Source organism: Lathyrus oleraceus, chromosome 1, assembly GCF_024323335.1.
Source record: "Lathyrus oleraceus cultivar Zhongwan6 chromosome 1, CAAS_Psat_ZW6_1.0, whole genome shotgun sequence".
Classification (NCBI taxonomy): domain Eukaryota; kingdom Viridiplantae; phylum Streptophyta; class Magnoliopsida; order Fabales; family Fabaceae; genus Lathyrus; species Lathyrus oleraceus.
The window spans coordinates 358602320-358619637 of NC_066579.1; the positions used below are offsets into that span (position 1 = coordinate 358602320).

Consider the following 17318-nt stretch of genomic DNA (forward strand, 5'->3'; position numbering starts at 1 on the left):
TCGGCTGGATACAATCAGGCTCATCCTAGCAACTGCGGCACAAAATAAATGGGAGGTGTTTCAGTTAGATGTGAAAAGTGCTTTTCTTGAAGGAGATCTCGAAGAAGAGGTATACGTACAACAACCTTTGGGTTTCGAGAAACAGGGTGAAGAGGATAAGATGTATAAGCTCAACAAAGCGTTGTATGGACTCAAACAGGCACCAAGAGCATGGTACAGTCGGATCGAAGCATACTTTTCTCGTGAAGGATTTAAACGGTGCTTCTGCGAACATACACTCTTTACAAAAGCAAAGGAGGGTGGTAAGCTTTTAATTGTGAGTCTTTATGTAGATGATTTGATTTATACTGGAAATGATAAAATTTTGTGTGAAAATTTTAAAAACTCAATGATGTGTGAGTTTGATATGTCCGACTTGGGTAAAATGAGGTACTTCTTGGGAGTTGAAGTAATTCAAAATAAGAATGGAATTTTCATATGCCAGCGAAAATATGCTCGAGAAGTGTTAGCTCGGTTTGGAATGGAGAATAGTAATGCAGTGGGAAATCCTATTGTGCCAGGGACAAGGCTTTGCAAGGATGAAGAAGGAAAAAAAGTTGATTCAACAATGTTTAAGCAAGTCGTTGGCAGCCTTATGTACTTAACAGCAACACGACCAGATATAATGTATGCGGTGAGTCTCATTAGCAGGTTTATGTCGTCTCCAACAGAGACACATTGGAGTGCAGCAAAGAGGATTCTTCGATATCTTAAAGGAACACTGGAGCTGGGAATATTGTACAGGAATGAAGGAATGACTAATTTAATTGCATACACAGATAGTGATTTTGCAGGGGATCTCAATGACAGGAAGAGTACATCTGGATTCGTGTTCTTGCTTGGGAAGGGAGCTATCTCTTGGTCTTCGAAAAAACAACCCGTTGTAACCTTGTCCACAACGGAGGCCGAATATATAGCTGCTGCATCTTGTGCTTGTCAATGCATTTGGCTGAGAAAACTGCTTGAAAATCTCGGTCATATGGTAGAGGGAAGCAGTGTAATAAATTGTGATAATAGCTCAACTATACAGCTTTCAAAAAATTCAGTGTTTCATGGAAAGAGTAAACATATAGATGTGAAGTTTCACTTCCTAAGGGACTTGGTGAGCGATGGAACGGTAATGTTGAAGCATTGTAGAACACATGAGCAGATAGCAGATCTTATGACAAAGCCGATAAAGATGGAGCAGTTCTTAAAGCTTCGAGACATGCTAGGAATGGTTGAAGCACCAGAAGTAAACTAAATGCTACTGCATTTTAGTTTAAAGGAGGGATTGAAGGGTTTTATTTTTACTGTCAGTCAATAAAAGGCCTGTAGAATAGGTCTCAAATGTAATGTTCATTCTGTTTCCATAATTTTAGCTAGCTGAATTGTTTCCTTAGTTTTAGGAGTATTCTGTTCCAATTCTGTTTTGTAAAGGCTATTTAAAAGCCTAGTTTCTAATGAATAAAGCATCGAAGTATTTCCTTTGCATTGTCAATAGTCCTTCACCGTCAGCCACACTAAAAAAAGAGATTGTTCAATAGGAACCATAGTCAAGCCACAAAAATTAACCCTCCCGATGATCAGCATGATACTTTTCTAAAACTTGTCCCACACTTTTGTCAATATTTTAATAACAAAAAATTATTTGACTCGTTAATAGAAATATTTTACAAAAGTTCCTATCATATTTATTGATGACATCATAAATAATTAGAATTAGTAAATAAATTCCAAAACATTTTAAAAAGAAAAGCGACCTTCATATGTTGAGTCCTTTTGATGCCTAAGCCACATGGTCTTTAAGCATACAATATACGTCATAACTAACTGACTAGATCACATGAGTCTTATGGCTGTGTTTCTATATAAATTCTTTTTGAACTTTCTAAAAATTATTATAAATAATGATGAAGATTTTAATATAGAATTTACTTAAAATACGCTGACAATGTAAAGAGATTTTATACCGTCAGTTAATCTTAGATGTTAGATATTAAAATAAGTTTGACTTTTATTTTAAAAATCTATAAAATAATACAAACGGGTGATGGTGATGAATCGATAGTGTAAATTTTTTTACACTAACAATACATAATAATTAATCTCTTTAACATATTATATTGCATATGAAAATAAGGGATAAAACTTAAAACCGATCTACAATGTAATTTTTTCTACATTTCAAACATTAAAACTTAAAACCAATCTATAGTGTAAATCTATTCCTAAAATTTCTACCATGGATAATATCTTACCCAAAATATATGCATTGCCATCGGATAATTCATAAAATATATATATATATATATATATATATATATATATATATATATATATATATATATATATATATATATATATATATATATATATATATATATATATATATTTAATAATTATTTGATTTCAATCATTAGTTAAACCTTAACCGGAAAGATATATTAATTTTTATCTAATATATTATAATTTAAACACTACCATCACCACCTAGAGTTAAAAGTGTAAATTGCATCTTTCCTTTTTCTCTTATTTACAAATTCAATATTTTTTATTACCTACTCAAATTTTGCATTAAATAAAAAAAAATCTCAAATTTGAAATCCAACGCACCGTTTCAAAACCTCAAAATCTTCTCACGTAAGCTTTCTAAATTTTATTTTCAAACCACCCGCGCCCTTTCCATCTTCTCCTGCACGCTTCTCCCAAATTTTTTATTTTCAAATTCACCCGTCTCTATTTTCGCCCATTTTTTTTTATTTATTTAAACCCCTCCATCGCCTTGTTCTTGTTCACAGAATCATTTTCTATTCAATTAATCACTTTTCTCAATTATCCAACTCCTAAACAATGCCTGCTTTTCCAGAAGAACCACTTCTCGCACCAAACCCAGATCGCTTCTGTATGTTCCCAATTCAATACCCTAAAATCTGGGAAATGTACAAAAAAGCTGAAGCTTCTTTCTGGACTGCAGAAGAAGTCGATCTCTCACAAGATCTTCAACACTGGAAATCCCTAACCGACGATGAACGCCACTTCATCTCGCACATTCTTGCCTTCTTTGCTGCCTCCGATGGCATCGTCTTGGAGAATCTCGCCGGAAGATTCATGAAAGAAATTCAAGTTTCAGAAGCACGCGCTTTCTACGGTTTCCAGATCGCGATCGAGAATATTCACTCCGAGATGTATAGTCTCCTCATTGAAACTTACATCAACGATAGCACCGAGAAGAATCGGTTGTTTCACGCCATTGATACTATTCCTTGCATTGCTAAGAAAGCTGAATGGGCGTTGAAATGGATCGATTCGTCTGATTCGTTTGCTGAACGAATCCTTGCTTTTGCTTGTGTTGAAGGTATATTTTTCTCTGGAAGTTTCTGTGCAATTTTCTGGCTTAAAAAACGTGGTTTAATGCCTGGGTTAACTTTTTCAAACGAGCTTATTTCGCGCGACGAAGGTCTTCATTGTGATTTTGCTTGTTTGATTTATTCGCTTTTGAGGAAGAAACTGAGCGAGGAACGCGTGAAGATGATTGTGCGGGATGCAGTTGAAATTGAGAAAGAGTTTATTTGCGACGCGCTTCCTTGTGCTTTGGTTGGGATGAATGGGGATTTGATGAGTAAGTATATTGAGTTTGTTGCGGATAGATTGTTGTGTGAAGTTGGGTGTGGGAAAGTTTATAACGCTGAGAATCCTTTTGATTGGATGGAATTGATTTCGCTTCAAGGGAAAACTAACTTTTTTGAGAAGCGCGTTGGGGAGTATCAGAAAGCTTCTGTTATGAATAGCTTAAATGGTAATGGTGCTGCTGAACATGTCTTCAACATGGATGAAGATTTTTAGTTTTATAAAATGTATTACTACTACATTATTACAATATCTTATTAGTGGTGTTCTTATTCATTCCCTAGTCAATTAATAGTATTATTTCTAGTTCTAAATGGCACTTCTTTTGGAGAAGTGCACTGGGTATCCACTTGATACAAATATTACTATGAGTATTAATATATTTATAATTTTATTTTCATTTTAGATAATTATTTAACATGTATAAACAAGTGTTAAAATATCAACAAATAAAATAAAACCAATTCCATGCTTACAAGTCTAAAATAAAATTCATAAAGTAATTTTAAAATTCATTGTAAAATATACATCTATTTATTATATATTATATAAAATTAAATGCATAAAAGTAATTATGAAAAGTCATTGTCAAAAAAAAGTTGTATGAAGAAGTTGAGATAGCAAATAAAGAATCAATCGAAAACACTTATAAAGAGTGTGCAAAGTCTCGTCTAAATGAAGTTCCTCTAATTCTAGGTATTGCATTATATGGGTCATCTAGTTTGTGGTGTTGGCGACATTTATGGAGTTGTCTTCCTCATTATTTGTGTTGGTAATGAATATTGTTGTGTCCTAGCTTATTGGTGCTAGTAAGCATTGATAAGAGATTTGTCTGGGCATTATGCTATTTATTTCTAAGAATTTGAAATATTTAACTAAGTCTTGTACTTTCTTGAGGTATTTGATGAGTTGGGTCTCCTTCTTCTTATAGTTGTCATACATTGTAAAAGGCTTCATATTTAGCTTGTTATTGTTGAGGTATTTGATGAGTTGTACTCATTTCTTTGGCGGAAGCTATTGCAAATTACTTCATGCTCTGATATTTGAAGCACTCATTTCTTTGGCAAAGTTCATCCCAACGATGAAGGCTTCATATTTAGCTTGTTATTGTTGGATCTAAATTCAAAACTTAAGGATTTCTCTACGAGAACGTTGTTTGGGCCTTTTATTACCACCACACCACTTTCCTTCTTGGATAAGTCTCTCTCTCTCTCTCTCTCACACACACACACACATACACATATATCAATCACTAGTGTAATGAACCTTCACTTTGTTGTATTTACACCACTTGTCGGGTTTGGATCCCATTGTCTCTATCTTGGGACTGGCGAAGGAGGGATGTCATGGATGTGGAAGAACTCGTGCTAGATCTTCTCTTGGCAAGTGGTTAAGGGCATGAAGTTATTGGTGGGCCTTCCACAACATTTGAAAGCCACCTTATCCCTCACAAGCGAGGTGCAATGGCTTCTGCATTGCTGCTACGATGAATCACATCTACTTGAGGCACACTCTTTGACGTCCTTGGATTTCTTATCTACATTTCTCTCCCCTTTAATGTAACATTCGGCTTGTGCGATGATTTCACTTATGGAGGTGGAGGTCTTATGGCAAGAGACTCATTGAAATGCTTGGCTCTTAAACCATTTTAGAATGCTCCTACAAATATCTTATGGTTTGGATGTATCACTTTGATGGTCGCCTTCTTGAAATAGGATAAGTACTCCTCACTAACTCGGAGAGTCCATGACGGAAACTAAACAAGGTAGTGGTAGAAATCTTTTGTTGCTTACTCATTGAGAACTGATAGACTAGTTTCCTCGAGAAGTCTTGATAATTGGTTACTAAAAGTCGGGGGAGGTTCATGAATCACCTCAGAGACGCTTCTTTGAAAATGCTTGATAAGAGTTTGCACTTCAAGGAGTCAAAGATTCCTATGATTACCATATGAGTATTGATGACGACAATGTGTTCCCAGAGGTCACTCTTTCCATCAAACTTCACCTATGATTGTGGTTTGAAGTTTTGTAATGCTAGAGTGTCTTAAATCTCGTCTAAGAGACGCTAGGGGTCCAGAACTTCATCTTCGATATGGAAATATTCATGATATCGCACTTGAAGGGTCGAAATGTTCGACTCCAAAGAATGGTTGAAACAACTCAACTCTTCCATAATAACTCACATTTCTCCTAAGACCTCATTGTCACTATAGTCGATGCGACTAATTGTGGTGGCACCTCATCTACCACCTGTTGGTAAGATGGACATATAATATACATGGATTTGAGTCGAACAATCCAAACCATAGTTGGGAGACCCAAGATCGCGCCTACTTGATTCTTCCATCGACCATTTCACAACTCCTTAGGGTTGCTTTGATCCTAAGATACTCCTCTCAAGGTCCAATAAAGTTATCTCAATCCAATGATATATACTACATTTTTTCTTCAATGTGGAATATAACACATTTCACACAAAAAAAAATTACAATTAATGTTAGCGCAAAACATGTGTTTTTTTACTTGATATATGTGGTAGATTTGACAAATGTTCTTCAATCGCTTTTTCTTTTTTATATATACAGGAAAATTTTCGAAGATTTGGGAGTAAATTTTTTATAAAAAAAATATAAAACTTTTGAAATGTAAATCATAATGATAAAATTAAAAAGATTAATTACTATGCATTGTTGAAATATAAAAAAATTTATACTGCATCATTATCATCCGTTTGCATCATTTTATAGGTGGTTAAAATAAAAAATTAAACTTCTCTCAACATATATATATATATATATATATATATATATATATATATATATATATATATATATATATATATATATATTAATTGACTGTAAAATCCTTTTAAAGTATTGACTCATTTCAATTAAATTATTGAGAGAATATATAAGTGGAAGGGGCATCTGGATATTTAGTAAAAAAAGAAAACCCACGGAAAGCCCATTGTTTTTTTAAAACCAAATCCCATTAGTTATTATATCAACCATGACTCGATAACAGGTTGGAATCTCAATCCGTCGCGTCGTTTACTTTGCATATCTTCCTTCCCCGTTCTCGTGCTTTCCCTACTGTAACAAACAACAACGTTAACAAACTGTCACACACTCTGTTTTTCCACAAACCTTAAACCCACCATGACGGAATCAACAAAATCTCCCTCAGGTATTAAGACTACCATCACTTTCTTACGTATTTTCGACCATTCATGGCTTGATTTTCATTTTCAACGTCTTTAATATATTGTATGCATACTAGTGTATGTGTGTTGAAGTTATGGAAATTATAAGATTACTTTGTCATTGTTTTTTATGCATTTGATTAAAGAAGCAAAAAGACCCAATTTGGTTGAAAGAGCAAAGGAAGAATTTGAGGCTATATTGCATCCTCATAAGTCTTCAAGCCATCATCACAGGGAAACTCATGGATTGAATAGTGATATTGACCAGAATACCTTGTTGGATGATGTCAAGGCTCCAAATGTATTTGAAAGAGCCAAGGAGGAGTTTCAAGCCATTGCTCAAGTCTTCCATCATAATAATAAGGAGGCAAACCATAAACAAGAAATCTCAAGCTCTTCATCAGGTATATATCTTACTTTGTGAGAGTGCTTTATGTAGTTACTGATTCTAACTCTCCAATCTGAAATCAATAACAAAAATGATGTAATGTTCGCCGACCAATCTCAGATAGATAGCGCAGATTGACTAATGTGTATGACTCTGCCTTTTCTACTGCAGTAGATTTAGGTAGATCCTTTGAAGTAATGTTTGTCATTAGGTCACTTCAATTTTATGAATTGGTTATCTTGTTTACGTATACCATAAGATCTGCTTCTTTGATTCGTGTTTTGATTCGTCCATGACGGATAGGCAAAACCCCTCAATAATGCCCGACATATGGTGCTGCTATATTGGCATATTGGGGGCGGCCATCCTTTATATATTTGGCCATGGCAGAGAGCATAAAATCCGTCACTGCCATGGCCTATATTTTGATGATACTGCTTATTAATTGTAATTATATAGGAGCGAAAATGATATTTTAAGAACTAAATTGAAGATTTATTCTTATAATTTGTCAACTTTTGATATATGGCATTTTCTGTTGACAGAAACAAAAGCTAAGGAGGGCAACATATTTCTAAAAGCTAAGGCAGAGATTAAATCTGTGATACATCATCTTGATAAATCAAAACAGCATCATCATGATAAAGAAACTCATGGAATGAATGATGATATCGATGAGAATACTCCTATAAACGAAGTTAAGGCACCAAATGTCTTTGAGAGAGTAAAAGAAGAATTTGAAGCTGTTTTACAAGCAATGCACCCTAAGAAAGAAAGTTGACTATCTTTCATCCCCAACAATGGAATGGTGTTGAATTGAGTTTTGATTGGGATGAGTGTTATGTACATGTGATAATCAGTAAACATATGCTTATATATTTCTGTACTGATATATCTATATGATTGTTCTATTCTTCCAAACCCCTTTTGTGCATGTAAGTTTTGATTCATACAAGCATTACATTGAAACATTGCTCTGCATGATTGATTGGTTTTATCAGTGATGCTAGTGAAACTCACCTCTTAGTCATTCAAAGTTTCTAAAATTCTGTTTTTAAATTCTGCACTTCTCATTGAAACTATAGTTCTATATTCTGAAGAATCAAACAGTGTATTGGATGTGTATTAAAACAGTTATTAGTTAGAGATGGTTACTAGTTTGTTAGTAACTATAAATAAACTTAGAGCAATCAAATCTACTCATCCTTCTTATTTGTAATGTTTTACTCTGATCAATGCATAAAAGTTTAAGTATTTCTTCTCTCTTCTTTCATGGATGTCATGTTTCATAACATGGTATCAGGGCAAAATTGGTATCCATCTTGAAGGAAAATTTCCGCTGCATTTTTGAGAAAATTGATTTTTCTCACATTACCAGTTCAAGATGATGCTTGCTTTGCCATTCAATTTTGTCACAGTTTAATGTGTGGAAGTGGAGGTCAACGTTCAAGTATTATGATGGAAATTGGATTTTCCACGACCGGTCTCTTATATGCATAAAAGAACTGTTTTGGTGTTTGATTTGAGTCAAGAGTCGTTGATTGCTTTGGACATTAGTTGATTTGACTCTGGTGACTTTCACAAGATCCCACTTTGAGTGTTCATACATCTTGATAATTCATGCTCACAAGTTATTTGAGTTTAGCTCTTGCTCATATTCTTGATCTTGAAATTCAGTCTGAACACTCAATTTGATGTGAGGTGGATGGTCGAATTTTTGCACCCGATCAAACTCGTTGGTTTTAGATTCACCAATTTGATTTAGTTTAGATTTGTTGGTTTTGTTTGGCTTCCCATATTAATTGTTTTGAATGGAAGGATATATGATTTTTCTGGTTAAAGTCCGCAACATCATTTTCTACTGAGGAGAAATAGTTTTAGTACCATATTTGAGATCATTGAAAATTCAATTTATAAATGATTTGTTCTGGTATCTCAAAAATGGTTTTTATTACCTTGTAATGAATGCTAAGTTGGAAACATTTGATTTGGAATTTGAGTATATGCATTGGTTTCTTAGAAATTTTGTTTTGAACGATTTTGTTTTGTTGGTGATTGCAATTGAGCTTAGAGCATATTGCTTTGGTCTTGACTGTTTTGTATTCTTGATGGTTAAGAATTGTTTTTTTTGTTGTCTTTGTTGATATGCTTTTATCTTATTGTGGTTAAACTTTGTTTCTTCTGTAACCCTTAAGTTATGGCTTCTACTTAATGGTTAAACTTTTGTCTTTATGGCTTTGATTTTAGTTAAGGTTTTTCGACATCACTCATTGTATACTTCTTTTATTTTATATATTCGTTTGTATTACTCGTTTGAAATTGGAAGTGTTGTAAATATCTTCTAACTGCAGTATTACTCATTTTAAATTGGAAGTATTATGAACATCTTCCAACTTGCAGAAACTAATAGAGATATAGTAAAATAGTTATTAGATAGAGATGGTTACTAGTTTGTTACTACCTATAAATAGACTTTGAGTAGTCAAATGTACTCAGCTTTCTAATTTGTAATTTTTTATAGAGCAATACACAAAAGTTTAAGGATTTCTTCACTCTTCTTCCATGGATGTCATATTTTGTAAATGGGTGTTGTATTTTAGATCACGCAAGACATGATGTTTTATAAAATTATCTATTTAGCATTGGTGCCTTTGAATGTGGTATATACATGCATCCATCATATATTAGATGGAAGTGGGCTAAAATTTAGAGATTTTTGAATAAATCATCTTTTGATAATTTGTTCATTCACTAGAAGACTTTTAAGTTTGGTCAAAGCTTCAATCTAGCTAGAAATCTTTTTAAATTTGAGTGTAATCGAACTGCCGCATGATGCGTTCAGGCAGATGAGGAAATATCAGACGTGAACGGCAAGTCAACTATCCAGAGTATAATATTATGTCGTCAAATGGTCGCGTCTCACGGTGATCGACATAGTTGTTAAAGTGCATATCCTCGTCAACCAAGCGGTCAAGATACACTCAGAATGACTCTATCGCTTGGTTCTCTCTAAGAGGGGTAAATGAAGAAGCACACGACATATCCTCAGTATAAATCGATACACACGACCAGTCGGAGATGCGCGAGAAGCGCTAGAGGATCCAAACCTAAAAAGTGTTAGAACACATGAATCATCAATAAGGACGGGCGTTGCATAAATGTAATGAAAATGATACACTAACATTAAAATACCGATAAATATTACCGTCAATAGTGTGATGTTGAGTGTGACATGCTTCGTCTTCCACCTACTATCCTCTGATAACTTCGAGTACAAGTGGACCAAACAAGCAGCCCCCCGTTATATTTTTGGATCCGCTCGAAGTTCTCAAAGTACCGTAGATAGACGACATCCACATAAATGGCACTTTTGTGCATAAAAATCGCAATGCCAACCAAATATAGCAGGTATGCTTAGCATACGCTCTACGGAGCCTCATATGTTCGTCATCACCTATAGGCTACTCTGCTATAAGGAACTCATTTATGTATACCCTTTTTAGGGATTCAAACCTAACATGAGCCCCTCTGGTTTTTTCAAACTCCCTCATGGCATCCTCTAGGTCAACTCTCAATTGATTTACCATCAACTTGAGTGCCTCGTCTTTACTAATCCTCTCATGATTTAGAAGTTTCCCCTAATCGGAAGATACAGCAAACACGATACCTCGTCGAGTGTGATAGACATCTCACCAAACGGTAGATAAAATAATGACGTCTCAGTGTGACATCTCTCCACGAATGCATTAAGCATCTCGTAGTTAACCGTAATATAATCGGTCTTGCACAAGTCCTTCATCCCAGATAGGGAGAAAACAGCATGCAACCACTCGTCATTAGGCTGAGGCAAGCCAATATTCTTCCGCTCATGGTTAATAAATTTCAACGGATCACAGTCTTGTAGAAAACTAAATGTATGTCAGAAACTTGTAATATAATAATAAACTTAATTTAAAAATAATAAATCCAACTAATTTTACCTCTTCGTCTCAGATATGTATGGCAGTAACAAAGGCAGAAGTGACAATTCTACAAGGTCTCCTCCAAATACCTGAGGTGGCACTGACTCATCAGTCTGAGATGGCCCTGACTCAATAGCGTCATCAATCTGAGGTGGCACTGACTCATCAACATGAGGTCCCTCTAGTGTCTGGGGTGGCATTGGTGCCTCAGGTACCTCTGGTGACTCGGGTACCTCTGACGCATAAATAGGTGAAACTTGTCGCCTACGGGAAGATGGAGACAGTGATGTGTCATTAGGTGACACTCGTCTTCTACGGGAAGAAGAAGATGGAGAAGCATGAGCCCTAGAAGTCGATGCCTCTACATGAATCGGACTAGAGTGAACAGGAGCCTCTGAAACCTGAATTTTCTCCCTACAGACTGATGCATGTTGTTCAATCCTCATGTGCATCAATCTGTCGTCTCTATCAATCATAATGCCTGTAAATCAATCAAACAAGTGTCAGACAATTACTACAAGCAACCTACAAGCAAGAAAAGCAACAAAAAAAATACAGACAAATAAATTACTGAATGCATCTCTGGTTACTAGCAATCCAAACGTTGAAAAATTTCGGAGATGCATCTTCGGGATTCCTGCAACTCTCAGGTTCGTCAAAGGCAGTAATGCAGACCACCAAACCCCCAAAAATAATGTTTTGATTGTTATTTTTAACCATCAAACACGTTTTTCAGTATGCATAAACTTCCATTCATGCAATTTCTACTCATTTATTATCTAAATCATCAGTTTTTATTCATTTATAGAAAAACTCAAAAAACTTTTCAAAAATAAAAAACTTACAAATTTAGAGTTTACTTCAATGTTGAATGATGTCTTTGATGTACTTGAATGTTGATGGAAGAAGCTTTGAATTTGGTTGGTTGTTTTTTGAAAGAATGTGAGTTAAGAGAATTTGAGAAAAAAACTTAGTGTTATTTTTTAGAAATAAGGAAGAAGAGTTCTGACGCATTTTAGAACCAATACCGTCCAGAGATGCATCTTCAAAACATTTCCGAAAATGCATTTCCGAAATTTTTAAATCAAAAATTTATTTAATCAGGGTGCGTTTGGAGATGCATCTCCGAAAACTAACATTTTTATATTTTCACGTGGTGCCCTAATAATAGAGTGCATTAAGAAATTCCCCTTGAATCGGGGTTAATATCTATAGGTTGATTTATTTGGGTAGATATTGTCACAAAATTCCCTTCATTTGGCATTTCATTTAATAGAAATTGATGACAACGGTGAGTTAATTAAGTTTTGGTTGATCTCTGTGTGTGAATGCGCCTCAGAAAGAAAAGAAAGGGTTTTTTTCTGAGGTAATAAAGTGGGTGTTGTTTTCTTAATCCATAGGACATTGTCATGCCATTTCCACCTACTGAAGCAAACAAACCCAAAATAATGTTCAGAGCCATTCAAAATAATGAACCCTAATTCAAAATAAAGATTCTGTAGAGGAAGAAACTGTGATGCTCTAGCCATATGACAAACTAATTCCCGGTACCTTTTGTATTTATCCCAACATCCACTTCAGTAACTGTGATGCCTAACAAAATCCAACACTCTACAAGTGAAAAAGCACAAATGGCAATAGCTTCTTCCCAACTTAAACACTGTCTGACCATTCACAACTCACTGGTATCAGAAGAACTTACTGCATAATTATTTGCAGTAAAATCATTCTTGTTTATGAGAGCCGTAGTCAAATAAATAAATAAAAAAGACAAACTCAAATTGTTGGAAGTTGTTCAAAGTAGCAGCAGAAATATTTGTGCAGACAAAGGGCAATGCCTTCAGAACAAGGAATACTGACTCTATCACTATAGGAAAACAACCAGCAACCTGTTTCTGAATTATTAGACCATTTATGCACAAGGAAAGATGCAAGCTCAACCGTGTTTGTACGACATCTCATACTAAATCACCGAGTTGTGGAGTAGCTACAGAACTTCACTTTATGATTGCATATTTGCAACATCATTCAAGAAATAAAAATATGAAATCTATCATGTCAAGTAAGTTCCAAGGGATCAGAAATCAACAAAGGATCTGGAAACCTAGCACCATGGATGCGGCAGCTATCACAGGTTTAATATTGAGCAAAACAATGCAAGGCCAACATGATATTGAATTGAAAGCTTACCAAACAACAAAGATGTTTTGATTAAAATGCAAAAGAGTGCTTGAGTGACAAAGCAATTACCCCCAAGATTTGGATTTAACAGAGGGAAACTCCAAAACAACAGTAATTCAATATTCGTACACTAAAAATATAAAAGCAAAAAATACACACCTGTCATTCTAGGGAGGTTCCACTTATTTTTGAGTGGCGGTGATTGAGATATGCTTTCTAACCTAGGAGATATCTGGAGGAGTTATCCTCTATAGAAGATAGAGAAATTGGCCGATGGTTCAAAATTGCCTCACAATTGGTTGACTCCAATGACAAGCCCTGGTTGTACACTCCACAGAATGAAATAGCATGATAGGGTAGAGAATAGTCACACACTCAACCACAAAATACACCTTATGTTAGCAATGCTACCTATTCCTTCATCAATTATGCGTCAAAGGGAACCACACTGCCTGCAATAGTTTCAAATCGAAAGAACATGCTTTCGAATTCTGAAAGCACTTTATCACACTTGTCCTTAGACGCCACCAATTAATAGAATCAAAACTTCGACAAAACTAAAATAATACACAACGGGGCAGCAGAGAGAACAAACACCTTCACTCTTGCTTGAACTGACTAATCAAAAGAAGAATCATCTATTGAGGTTCTAGCTTGAAACATCTAAGTCCCAACTTATTGCCAGACTTGCTTTTTCTTTGAAACTTCATCTGTTTCAGAACAGCCTGCAGTACACTTCGTTTTAGCTCATAAAATTTTTTTTGTCAGAATCCTTAGTAAGAGATAGACCATCCAACTCAAGCAAGTCCAATCTTATAACTACAACAACTAGAGACCTTTTTACCAGTTTTCAACTCATCCCTAATGATTTTCAGCTGGGCCTATCACACCTACGTGTACACTGGTACACTTCATTAAGCTCAAAATCTTCACATACTAAGTCAGTTCTAGCATAGACACGCTTGAATGCAATTTCTTTCCATTTCCTGTTGATCTGAACAACTAGATTAAACTAATTCGAATCAATGTTGTACCAAAAATGAATATACAGTAACAATTAGATGATAAATAGCTCTCTTGAACAAATTATTTAAACAAGCAAAACCAATAAGCATTAATAGAAAAATACACATAACACTCAAAAAATGCAAATTATCTTAAGGTTGATTTGGAGCCATTCTCAACAAATAAAATACAAGGAGCACGCACTATTATTTGTGCAGTAATTGCCACTTAAGTGACCATAACAACAAAAAGCACCCCGAGCTGGCATGAAAAACACCTCAATCAAACAACAACACAACACAGATCCAAATTCCAATAAATGCATTTAACAGAAGAAACAGGATAAGCAAATAACATTTCCACAGTAGAAATCAACTGTTTCAACGACGCATCAGTATATAACATCTTATTTTCTTCTCTTAAAGACAGCAATGGAAAAACATAAGACTTCACGGGTTTTCATTTTCAGTTACGGAGGTTTCATTGTTGTTGGAATTAGGAGCCTTTTGTTGATCAAGTACTCGCCCGGTTAAAGCATCGACAGGACGAGTGTCGCGGGCTCCACCTTTACGCGCCATAGCCACAGTCGGTGGTGGAGGAAGTAACCCTGCTCGAAACAGAAGACGCTCAACGGGATTCGAAGGTTGAGCTCCTACAGAAAGCCAATACCTAAAACAAAAAGAAGAAAACAACACTATCACCTACATATATATGAAGGAATTGGCATTAAAAAAAAAGTCAGTTAGCTCAAAAGCACAGATACCGACATAAACACAACACTACCTTGAGACATCTACACCAATAATAGTTTGAGAAAATGAGTCTAATTGAATATAATTTTAGGACCCGGGCATTAGATACGCCTTCAATCAGAAGTGTTAATTACTTACTTGACCCTGTCAAAGTTGATACCCATTCTTTTGCCACCATCTTGAACAGGTAAGGGATTGTAGTAACCTAGAACTTCGAGGTGTTTGCCATCTCTTGGAGATCTGCTATCGGCAGCCATCACACGGTAGAATGGCTTGTTTTTGCATCCTAGACGCGATAGCCGAATCCTAACCACCATTTCCCCCAAATTCAGCCTCCTGACTCTCCTACTCACTATCAATGTCTTTCAAATCCAGTTGACAGAAACCAAACGAATCTCTCTCTGTCTCGTAATAGCAATAGAACAAATCAATTTCAACCATGGGAACACAAAGCAAAAAATGGGAACAAACAGAATGCAATTAAGAAGAAAAACCATACATAGCTAAATAGAATATAAAATAGGGAAGAATAGAGACAGGGAACAAACCTGTGTGGCACTGTGACGGCGTGGCCGGGAGCGACGGAGTTGACGTGACGGCGGCGGAGAATCGCAGGAGAGAGACCGGAAGGGTTTATCGCAAGAGAGAGAGGAGAAGGGCTTAGTGGGACTGAAGTTTGAGAAATTTTTGCTAGAGTCGGAACACGACACGTGGAATTTAGTACAACTGAAAGGTAAATCATTAAAAAAATGATTTTTCTTAAATAAAAAAATTAGAGAATTAATATTAACAGAGAACAAATAACTTCTTTTCTCCGTCTCGGTGAAGCCACGGATGAAGGACGGTCGGTTTTGAGAAAACGATTCTTAGGGTCTTCAAATGAAAGTGTCTTATTTTATTTTATTTTAAAATAAAATATATATTAAATATTATACAGTATTAAATAATGAAATAGAAAATAAATATTAAATTATTATGGGATATAATCTATAGATGATTAATTTTTAAATATACGAAAAGGGATGTGGGTTCAATCCGCATTATACTTTTTTAATTATTTAAATATTATAATAACTAAAGATTTAAACTATTTAAAAATAAATAAAAAATATAAAAAGTAAAATAAAATTAAAAGTTTAATGTTTTCTCATTCAATTTTTAATTATTGATTCTTTTTATTTTATAATTGTTAATTTCTTTTTTTTTCTTTTTAATTTTATTTATTAAATTAAAAATAAGACTCTTTTTAATATTAAATAAAGAAAAGACTTTTTTAATTTCTAAAAAAAAATATATTTAGAGAAAGACTCTTTTTAATTTTATAAATTTTTTTAAGTTGAATGAAATATATTTTTTTATAGTTTAAACAACTTAATTTTTTTGTTTCATTTGGTTAATATATAATTGTATTTTTAGTTTTAAAATTATATATATTTTTAATTTAGGCTTATTTTTTAAATTAGAACATGGTCTTCGAATTGATTGGGTCGGTCCGAGATAGTGAAATTAGTGATTACGTTTAATTTATTTAATTTTTTAAATTATTATCATTATTGACGTGTCGATGTCGTGTACGATGTTTGTATTATGTACGATGTTGAAGGCGCGCATACCATTAAGGCTCTTGGTGGTTTTATAAACATGGAATGAGGTATTTATGTGAAATATATAGAAGATTATTGTATGTTTTTTCAACAATCTTTAGCATAAGATCATTCTTTCTTTGTTAATTTCATCATTTTATACACATTTTTTACAATTACTTGCTTTTACAATTTTGAGTAATGTTATGAATACTTAGCAGTATAATTCAATCATCCCATGTTGTTCTTCAATTTTATTCGTGTCTTATAGATTATCATTGTTGTAGTATATATTTTCTTAGAAGTTAGTCATATATTATGTTCTTCATGTCATTTTGAATGTTCTTAAACTTCATTCTGTTAGCGCCGATATTTTATATGTTTTCATTAGTATAAAATATATTGTTAATATAGGTATCATCATGAAGATATTTTATGTTTCATCTGATGTGGTAGTTTTCTCCCCTAATAACTTTGATAATGTTATCTTAGATGAAATAAAAGTTGTTCTAGTGGAGTTATATACACCATGTTATGTATAGATTAACGTGATATTCTATAACTTTATGATATGGTGATCTTTTTAATTTTCAATGTT

General features: G+C 34.3%; 3 protein-coding genes across 4 annotated transcripts; 2 read left to right on the forward strand and 1 right to left on the reverse strand.

Annotated features, from left to right (window-relative positions):
* The first annotated feature begins 2691 nt into the window (after window positions 1-2691).
* Window positions 2692-4048, forward strand: LOC127136415 (ribonucleoside-diphosphate reductase small chain). The gene has a single exon (XM_051062972.1). It carries the CDS (start codon window positions 2872-2874, stop codon window positions 3862-3864), a length of 993 nt encoding a protein of 330 aa, XP_050918929.1. The 5' UTR covers window positions 2692-2871; the 3' UTR covers window positions 3865-4048.
* A 2545-nt stretch (window positions 4049-6593) lies between these two features.
* LOC127136420 (uncharacterized) lies at window positions 6594-8267 on the forward strand. 2 transcript variants are annotated; one of them, XM_051062979.1, is made up of 3 exons: window positions 6594-6833; window positions 6996-7253; window positions 7783-8267. In XM_051062979.1, the coding sequence occupies exons 1-3, from the start codon at window positions 6806-6808 to the stop codon at window positions 8016-8018; spliced, it is 522 nt and encodes a 173-aa protein (XP_050918936.1). In that variant the 5' UTR covers window positions 6594-6805; the 3' UTR covers window positions 8019-8267. The 2 variants fall into 2 exon arrangements, with proteins under 2 accessions (XP_050918936.1, XP_050918937.1); XM_051062980.1 differs by having other exon boundaries at window positions 6598-6833; window positions 6999-7253.
* Window positions 8268-14687: 6420 nt separating this feature from the next.
* LOC127136428 (30S ribosomal protein S16-2, chloroplastic/mitochondrial) lies at window positions 14688-15881 on the reverse strand. The gene is made up of 3 exons (XM_051062985.1): window positions 15686-15881; window positions 15276-15538; window positions 14688-15054 (listed from the first exon to the last, which is right to left on the reverse strand). The coding sequence occupies exons 2-3, from the start codon at window positions 15452-15454 to the stop codon at window positions 14835-14837; spliced, it is 399 nt and encodes a 132-aa protein (XP_050918942.1). The 5' UTR covers window positions 15455-15538; window positions 15686-15881; the 3' UTR covers window positions 14688-14834.
* Window positions 15882-17318: the final 1437 nt, after the last annotated feature.

Bases quoted from the DNA above. Each gene is read 5' to 3' on its own strand.
- LOC127136415 (XM_051062972.1), top strand. From the start codon at position 2,872: ATGCCTGCTTTTCCAGAAGAACCACTTCTCGCACCAAACCCAGATCGC.
- LOC127136420 (XM_051062979.1), top strand. From the start codon at position 6,806: ATGACGGAATCAACAAAATCTCCCTCAG. The intron at 6,834-6,995 runs GTATTAAGACTA...ATTTGATTAAAG, and splicing joins ATCAACAAAATCTCCCTCAG to AAGCAAAAAGACCCAATTTG. The intron at 7,254-7,782 runs GTATATATCTTA...TTCTGTTGACAG, and splicing joins AATCTCAAGCTCTTCATCAG to AAACAAAAGCTAAGGAGGGC.
- LOC127136428 (XM_051062985.1), bottom strand. From the start codon at position 15,454: ATGGTGGTTAGGATTCGGCTATCGCGTCTAGGATGCAAAAACAAGCCA. The intron at 15,055-15,275 runs GTAAGTAATTAA...TTTTTGTTTTAG, and splicing joins ATCAACTTTGACAGGGTCAA to GTATTGGCTTTCTGTAGGAG.